Below are 9285 nucleotides of genomic sequence, written 5' to 3'. Positions count from 1 at the left end.
GAGGAGTCTGGCTATAAAATATATAAGACTATAAAGTCTGTATATATAGAACGGGGCGTTAATAATAAGATTAGTGCTTTAAAGCATTACTAGCTGGAAGTTCGAGAGACCTTAGAGTTAATTAAAGTAAGGTACTATAAGATCGAGAGTTAGGCGCGGGAGCTATATCCAGACATAGGCGATTAGCTTATCCGCTGGTGGCTAAATAAGCTTACTACTATTAGTGGCAAAGTTTAGAAGGCTAGTATAGAAGAATTTAAGCGCGAATCTGGCGTTAAAGTAGAGAGGACTTACATTAAGCAACTAGCGAAGCCTAAGATGGATATTAATGGGGGCTTTATTGATTTAAATGTAGTAGTAAGCTCTACCTGCCAGCCTGGCAGCGACGAGGACGAATAAGCACTCTAAGATGTAATCGCGATAGAGGATTTATATGAGGATCAAAAGCTTTAAGTTCAATGGCGAGGGCAAGGTGTTGTTTTAACATCCGACGCGTCATGGGCGCGATGGTGCGCACGTACCAAATTACTATGGGGCGAGCATATTACAAATGCGCGCTAAGATTTAGTTCCACAAGCAACGTAACCGGCACCGTCGCTTCGTGTAGACCTTTGTGCAGAGCTTCGTGTAGAGCTTCGCGTAGAGCCTCCGTACGTAGAGCTTCGCGCAGAGCCTCGTGCAGAGCCTCTATACGTAGAGCTTCGTGTAGAGCTTCGTGCAGAGCCTCGTGTAGAGCTTCGTGCAGAGCCTCGCGTAGAGCCTCCTGTAGAGCCTCGTGCAAAGCTTCGTGTAGAGCTTCGTGCAGAGCTTCGTGTAGAGCTTCGTGTAGAGCTTCGTGGGGACGTCGCTTAGGGGGGCGTTCCTGTCAGGAACGCATTAGGATAATAGTCCTGTTAGGAACGCATTAGGATAATAGGGTCCTGTCAGGAACGCATCAGGATGGTAGGGTCCTGTCAGGATCGCATCAGGATGATAAGGTCCTGTCAGGATCGCATCAGGATAGTAGGCTCCTGTCAGGAGCCTGTCAGGACGATCAGGAAAATTAAATCCTGCCAGGAGCCTGCCAGGACGATCAGGACGATCAGGAAAATCAAAATCCTGTCAGGAGGCCTCCAGGATCTTGGCATCCCAACAAAATGCTGATGTTATTTTATAATTAGCACCACTCTTTACTTATAAAAGTAAAAGGTGTTCCAATTCTATTAAAATATTAGGCTTAATTATACTATAGTATAGTAAAAGAGTCTTGGGAAACCTTAAAAAAGGGTTATTTAGAGTAAAAGGTATTAATATATCCGCTTTATATTAAAAGTTCTAATTATTTTTACTAATTATACTTTATTTTATAGACTATTATATTAATATGTAGTATATATTCTAGTAAAACTACTTTTTAGATGGACTTTTCTATAATTAATAAGAGCTCTAAGTAAAGTAGGCGTATAAAATAAATAGAAATAGTATTAAAAGCTTAGTTAAAACGTCAAATAATTAATACCGAGGATATTATAAGGGCAAGAGCTAAATATTAAGGAAAATTGCCGGGTTTTAATAAAGTTTTTATATATTAAAAAGGTTTAAAGATAGAGGTATACAAGAGTAATTACCAAATTGCTTAAAAATACTAAGAACTTAAAGAAGAATCTCAACCTTAGAATAATAATGATCTTAATTAGCATAATAAAACAATAAAACTTATAAATAATATTTTTATTTTTATTATTTTTTTCTTCTTATTTTTCCTAATAAATTATAAGGGCGCATTTAGAATTTATAATAAGTTTTAGTATCTACTATATTAAAAAAAATTCGTGCCTACAGCGTATACCCACTTTTAAGATTCTTTTAGAAATTTCGGGATATATAGCCAAATTCCTAGTAGTACCCCTTAAGAACGGTTACCTTTACTACCTAAAGACCTTTACTATACTATTACTGGACAGTTACCAGACGGTTACTTTTTAGTCTTAAAGAAGCTTTAAGCCAATTTTACTAATAATTACGTGTCTTTAGAAATATAGCGCAAGGTTTTATTATAACAGTCCATTAAGTACTGGAAAAAGAACTAAATATAAAAAAAATTTCTCAGAAAATCTATAAAATGCGCTATATTATCTCGTACTTTTAGAGTAAGCCTAACTCTGTACCTATAAGGGACTTTATAAATAAGGGGCTATAAGGCACGATTATGGAATAGGATAGATTGGTAAGAGAGAGGAATCCTTAAGGAGGTAAGGCCTCTAGGATTGTGGAGACTATATACTATAGGTATATGCCTCCGGCACGTAACCGGCGACCATTTAAGGGGCGTCTGGGGGTTGTCCTAAGGGCAACCCGAGGCGACCGCAATAATATCCCTTATAGTGCCCTATTTTATATTAAGGCGTACTAGGTATTTCTAGGTACTAACTAAGCCGTATATAGAATTTTGCTAACTTTTCCAGGAAAGGGGCTTATCTTTAGTGGTAATGTTAAGATTTGGCCTAAGCGCGCGTGGCCTAGGCGGTCTAAGCCCGCTTAAACGTCGGACTGTTACTTTTCTAGTTTAAAGGTTTACTTCCTCCTTAATACGACTGTTACCAACGCCTATAAATTATCCTCTAAATGCACGCGCGGTTAGATGTATGGCGCCGGCCACAAAGCCTTTTGCGAAGCTCTCGTTACCTCTCTCTTTAAGAACTCTGTCCGCCTTCCTGTATATAATAAGTTAAGAGTCTCTATGGCCTAAATACAATAGTACCTAGCAGTGGAGCACGGATATAAACTAGAGAAGATTAATGAGAAGGGGGTAGCTTGCGCAACTCGCCTATAAGTAGGAAGGAAGACTTAAATAAAGAGGACTGGCCGTAGGAAGCCTCTATGCGAATTATTACCAAATACTACAAAGAAGCCTCGCAATAGTGATGTATAGAAGAGACCCCAGAGGGCTCCAAGAACTAAATTTGGGTGTAGACTTTGTCGTATACCGCTCTGCAGGACGGGCCCCTACTAGTAGGAGTATATGGATTAACTTAACTCTAAAGAATAAAGCTCTATATACAATATACGTCAAAATATTAATATATTCGTAGCTTTAATTAAGAATTCTAGTGATGCGGCAGAATAACTTACCGCCCGTGTATTGATTGGTGCGCACGGGCTATAGCTCTAAGGACGCAGTTATCGGTGTAAGGGATAGAAAGGGGGCAAAGGAAAAGCAGTAAAGCCAGTAGTAGCTCCGTGTCACGGCGACTCAGTTAATCGAGACTCTAGCACTGTAATACAACGAGCGCAAGCCTGTACAATTAGTAGTCTATGGACTCGGATATTAAGATAAGGAGCAGAAGGTGGAAAAGGACACGTCTATATACATATGCCAAGGCTTAGAAGTCAGTGCCACCTCGTGCACGGTCCTAGGTCGTGCACGGTCCATCCTCACCAAATCAACTTCCGAACATAAAGCTATTCGCATCATATATATCATCAAATTGTTCAAATTTTTGGTGGATAAGGCTTTGGACACTGCCGAATCAGGCTAGATCTATCTCGTAGTTCTTAAGGTATTGTGGCTGGCTTTTCTGACGCTGAGGGCGTCGAGTAGCCGGTTCTACCACACCAACTTCCTTACCACCACCAGTAGTAATAGCCACCTTTTCTGTAGCCAATATAGTCTTCTTTTAATTCCTTTTTAACTTCCTAGCCTCCTTAAGATCGCTCTATAGTTGCTTCTCAGCTTATCTAGCTTCTTTAGCTTCTTGTAGACGAAGCTTTTTTGCCGCAGCTTTAGCGTCCCGTTGTGTCTTATCCTGCATACGCTGTGCCTTCCGTTCTTCCAATAAACGCCTCTTCTCTTCCTTTTGTAGTTGCCGCTGAACCTTCTCGTCGGCCTTTTAGGCTGTCTTACGCTGCTTAGCCTCTTCTTATTCCGCTTAAAGCTCGCGAGCTTGTTGTACTTTATTAGGGCTATAGAACATAGCCTTACCATTAGCCTAGGCAGTAAGCTTATGGAAGAGAGGCTTTTGGCGCTGGCGCTTCTTCTTCTTATTTTATAAGGCTCGCTGGTAGCCTTATATTCTTAATTTAAGAAGAATATTTATTACGGCGAGACTCTAAATCGTACTGCTTAGATCTTTAACCCTAGTATTAAAAACATTAACAACAACTTCCTTAAGCTTCCTCTCAATCCTCCTTTAATCCGCAGCAGTTAATGCCGACTTAGAAGACTTACTTAACGAAGGCCTATGCTCTATAGGAGTCTTTTTTACTAAGAACTTATCCAATATAACCTCTAGCTTAAAAGGGTGTATACTAGTCTTTTCCCATCCGCTGTGTATATTTTTCTCTATAAAAGCTCGCTTGTAGGCCGCCCAGAATAGTTAAAAGAAGTCTCGCTTAGTAAGATTTGTATAACCTTTACTATCTATAATAAACTGGTTTAACTCCTAGCTGTAGTATATGGCAAGCAGCGAGAAGAGAGAGACGTTAAGAGGCTGTAGTCGATGCGTAGAATAAGGTGGGTAAATAGCTAGTAGGATTCTATAAAGGTGGCAGTAATTAATAAACCTTATATTAATATAAGAGCCGTGGCCATTAATAATAAGTAGCCTCCAATCTCTTCCTTAGCGCGCCTTTAGCTTTATCTCACAATTAAAGATAGTAGTAAGCTATAAATAGCCCAGATTATCGTTCGTCTAGCCCGTAGGTAATAAGGCAAAAAAGTAGCTGTGTTCCTTAGGGTCGTAATCCTGTAGCTACGTGTCTTAAATATTGCCAGAGACTGCTTAATATATAAGGCCAAGCAAGAGGCTTGTTCCGTCGGCGCAGATAGCTGCTATAATAGTAATCCACTCTCTATTGCCATCTTGACTAATATTCTTAATTCTACCGTCGTTAAAAGCTTTCTTAGAAAAGACCCTTTGTAATTTTATAAGGAAGCCAATAAGAAGGCCCTTTTCGTCCATATTGTATATATTCTCCGGCAGTATATTATATTTAGCAATCTTCCTACTAAGAAGCTTAAAATATAAGCTGTAATATAGCGCCGAATCAGCCTTCTTCCGTGCGATATTAATTGGAGGAAGATATCCTAATTTAAGTTCGTTTTTGTGGGCGGCCAGCCAGCGAGCCGTCCAGTGGTTTCCTGGCTGCCTTCCTGCAATTCCAGCTGCGAGATTTTGAACCATTTGGACTATAGGAGGAAGCCCTCGTTCGGTAAGATCGTTAATGTATTTAATAAGCGCTTTTGACTGTATAGTGCTGAGGAATCGCATTAAATTGTAGCCATCCTCCCTAGAGCGGGTGACCTTATTCCAGCGCCTAGAGAGCGTGGACCGTTTAACTTTATGCTTATCTGCTGTTGCAAAAATGTTCGGCTTATCTTGAAGACTTAGATTAGCAAGCGCGGCCTCTATAGAGTCCATAGTTGTGGTGTAGCAGTAATTTTTGATGATTTTGAAAATGCGAATTTTGGTGGGGTTGGACCGTGCATGACCTAGGACCGTGCACGAGGTGGCACTGACTTCTAAGCGGCCCCCCTAACTAGATCCGTTACGGTACCGTAACACTCCGTAAGGAAGCTAATTATAAGCTTTCTATAATTGTTAAGGTGCTTTAAATAGGCTACGAGATATTACGCAATTACTATGGTATACCTAACGCCTACCTATAACCCTTCCTTCCTATATAGAGCCATAAGGAAATTAAGGAAATCACTAAAAAAGAGTGGTAAAAATTAGTTAATATAATCGTTCTAAATCTATGTTAAAATACTTAAGGCCCTAGCTTAATTGCAGATCGACAGCTCTATAATTAAAGACGCTAAAAAAATAATCGTAATTAGGTAGTAGAGATTTAGGTAGTAGAGAGCTAGGTAGAAAGCCAAGAACAGTAGAGGTAATTAAGGCCTTAAAAACCTCAAAAACCTATAGAATATAAGATGCGATAGAACGAGGTAAATTACGTGAACGTTAAACCGTAGAACACTACGATTTGGAAGCTATATAGGCAATATATTAGTATCAAAAGCTTCAATTGAGTTGGTTGAGTTGATTTTTGGTGGGGTCTTGGCACCAAAAGGACACTTTTCCTAAAAAGGAAGGAGAAATCTCTTTTCGCGCAATCCCTCCGTAAGCAAGGCGTTCATTTCTGCACGTGATACTAACAGACTTCTCAGCCACTTGCCTTCACAACCAATTTCACCGCGTCATCAGCGCCTTTCCTCAGTGTAAAGCTCCCTTCTTTCTCCCCTATGCAGGACGCAGACACACGAGCCTTACCTATCGCTCCGAGTACGTTGCGTAAGAAACGCAATTCTCGTCAAAACAAGAGTGGTCGATTTGCACAGCATATTCCTCGATCGCTATCTTTGTGACCGGCGATTGATTCATAATAACAATCTAAACCGTAAGCATATCTATTGCAGACGTGTCTTTTCTGTCGAGTTATCAAACAGCTCTAATGCTTCTCTGCCGTAGAGACGACTCGCTCATTCGATGGCTCATCCCCCAGCCAAAAGGCAGGCCGAGTCTACTCACGCAGACTCCGGCCACGCACCGAAAGCCCCTAGATTCAGCACCACCCCACCACCAGCAGATAAGGGTACCGGAGATGTCGGTGCATCCATACAGACACCCGCCGTTAAGCGCATCTCATCTCATTGCGGCTTGACTGAGCATGGACAAAACATTTACGCTGTGGATATGGAAAAACAGCTTGCAGCCGAAGCTCGCGGAGTAACAAGGAAGAACGTCCCATGGGACACATTCTGTTCGATATACCTTCGGAACGTCAAAGGGGCAGACGCCCCACCGGAGCTCGACGTCGATTCCGTGCAGAAAATTGGCGAAGGTGATTTGGAAGAGGGACAGTTCTGGAACCGATTACGTAATACACTTCACGACGAGGTTTGTTGTCCAGGGCGTGTATCTCAGCTCTCTGCTAAATTACTAAACAGGTTCTTCATGGCCTAAAATTAACCTACTCTGGTGATAGACCACTATCCAAAGGCAACAAGGGCAAGGAGGTGCCTTCTAAACCGGATTTCTTTCTCCACATCAACAAAGGGAACGACGAGCTTCCTGCTTGGGCGGATGTGGAACTTCTGTTCGAGCATACGCGAAGCGATATTCAAGAGGTCACCTCGAAATTCTCGCAGTGGCTGCGCGGTGCTTGGAGTGTGTTCTATAGTCAACCCTTCCGCCGTCACCTCTATGGGATTATGTTTATAAAGCGTTGTGCCTACATCTGCTACGCTGATCACGGCTGTGCCGCGTACTCCGAACCTCTCTATTTTGTAAAGAATATTCAGCACACTCAATATCTAATACACTTTCTCTCGGAATTTATAGCGAAGCCAGAATGTCGTGGAAAGGATCCGACAGTCCAACAGGAAGACGGCTGCGTAAACATTCAACATGCAGGGAAAACGTGGGTTGAACTGTCTGACGGTGTGCTATGCTACCGTCCCTGCCTTATCGGCAGACACATCAGGGTTGCGATGGTGAGAGAGATTCCGAGAGAACAAGATCGCATATCTCCGCTGAGGTTGGTTATGAAGAGCACCTGGGAAGAGAAGCTTCCCCTAGAACCATCGCCGCCGCCTGAGGTGGAGGTTCTTAGCATTCTTCTTAAGGCGGAGGTCCGAGGTCTTCCAAAGCCTTATTACTTAGAGGAAGCGATAGCGGTAGACGATGGCAACTTAGAGGTGGAGACCTGCAGCTTCCCTGAGAATTGTGGGGTTGCCTTCCCAGTAACAACCAGTGAGGCAATGGCGAAGATGCAGAACAACTATACCTCCAGTCGAACTTCCAAATCGTGGGTCCCCCCTGCACCCAGAGGCATTGCCCGCGACGAACTCCTTCGCCGAATGAAAACTCAGAGAGATACATTTAATACACCCATGGAGACTCGCAGGCGGCTTACCCGCGTTATAATGTCCTATTGCAGGACGTTAAAGGACGCCATGCGTGATGGGCACCCGAAATCGCTCATGCGAAGCATACGCGACTCTATGATCGTTTATTATGAGGTATATAAACGTCCAGAATCTGGTTTTCTCCACGGCGGTAAGTGTTTATTTAAATAATTTATAAGCGAGTGCTAATAAAATTATTTTTATAGATATCTCTATTGAGAACATATTGGTTCCTGTGCCGGGCAGTGAACTCACTGGAGGCCTTACGTTTGAGAACCGGTGCGGTACTCTAGTTGACTGGAATCTATGTTTTTCCGCGGATGGAACATCATCAAGCAGAGAATTCAGAAGTGGCACTCCGGCATTCATGGCGCCAATCCTCCTTTCCGACGACCCAATCTCTCGAAGAACCCTGGCTCATGATATGGAATCATTCTTCGCTGTCATAATTTGGATAGCATCACTCGATTATTATGATCATATCGCCTTTCAAGCTAAGCCTCTAGCTCAAGTCCTACTTAATAGGAAAACGGATGCGATGCACATCTCATATGCCAAGGACAGTTGGTTCAGTGACCCAAAGAAGTTCGAGAAGTCGATAATTCACTACCTTGAACCGGTCTATTACAATGACACAGACTTTCTCCGGCTTTTATTTGGGCTACGTCAAATCTTATACCCAACTAATGATTTTAACGTAGAAGCATACGTGATGAACGTCAAAAATAAGGCGAAAGAGAAGGAAGAGAAGGAAGATCCTGATCAAATGAAGGAGGACTTGTTCCGGAAGTGCATGAAGGAGATCGATAATTATCTCGGCGGCACGGAGGGTAGTGATGAGATAGAGAAGATCAATTCTCTGGCATCGGCGTCACACTCTCAAACCTCGGAAAGGGTTGGGGAAGGAGAGGATGGATCTGGTTGACCTGGCGCGTTGCTCCCAAGTCACTTCAGACGAATTTCTCCATTTGCAAGGAAATTCTAGATGCTCTGCCAATTTTTGACGTTGCAGAGCAGCGCCGGCCGACGTACCTGCTAGAACCTGATTTCACATTGTTGTTTCCAATTCCACAGGGTGTTTTAAGTGTAATTATAGTTCGAACAAGACAAAAAAAAAAGGAAAGTGGCAAGAAGCCAGCACAGCTCATCAGTCTCATACTGTCGAACAGGCCGATCAAAAATGAGAACTCTAGTTTATTGCGAAAGGCTCTACAACCTTATTAAATACACGAATTGGGTACCTCTAATCTAAGCTTGATATAGTGATTGACGTTAGGTCGATATACCTCCCTAGCGGTACAGAGCCTTTTAGGCTGCTATATAAAATATAAAAAGTCACGATATTTAATTTAGTATTAAGTTAAACTAGTAGGTATAGATTTGCTTCGCAAATC

The 9285-nt window shown here is 42.3% G+C and overlaps 1 protein-coding gene across 1 annotated transcript; it reads left to right on the top strand.

The window, feature by feature from the left end:
- Positions 1–6166: 6166 nt before the first annotated feature.
- K441DRAFT_696886 (uncharacterized protein) lies at positions 6167–9064 on the top strand. Its single transcript, XM_067652935.1, has 4 exons — positions 6167–6381; positions 6453–6881; positions 6932–8042; positions 8098–9064. Exons 2-4 carry the CDS (start codon positions 6471–6473, stop codon positions 8814–8816), a joined length of 2241 nt encoding a protein of 746 aa, XP_067503581.1. The 5' UTR covers positions 6167–6381; positions 6453–6470; the 3' UTR covers positions 8817–9064.
- The last annotated feature ends 221 nt before the right edge of the window (positions 9065–9285 follow it).

The sequence above is a fragment of the Cenococcum geophilum genome (assembly GCF_001692895.1).
Source record: "Cenococcum geophilum 1.58 unplaced genomic scaffold K441scaffold_24, whole genome shotgun sequence".
In the NCBI taxonomy this organism is placed as follows: Eukaryota; Fungi; Ascomycota; class Dothideomycetes; order Gloniales; family Gloniaceae; genus Cenococcum; species Cenococcum geophilum.
The sequence above is the reverse complement of the archived record's forward strand: the minus strand, read 5'-3'. Positions and strand labels throughout refer to the sequence as shown.

Bases quoted from the DNA above. Each gene is read 5' to 3' on its own strand.
- K441DRAFT_696886 (XM_067652935.1), top strand. From the start codon at position 6,471: ATGGCTCATCCCCCAGCCAAAAGGCAGGCCGAGTCTACTCACGCAGAC. The intron at 6,882-6,931 runs GTTTGTTGTCCA...ATTACTAAACAG, and splicing joins GTAATACACTTCACGACGAG to GTTCTTCATGGCCTAAAATT. The intron at 8,043-8,097 runs GTAAGTGTTTAT...TTATTTTTATAG, and splicing joins ATCTGGTTTTCTCCACGGCG to ATATCTCTATTGAGAACATA.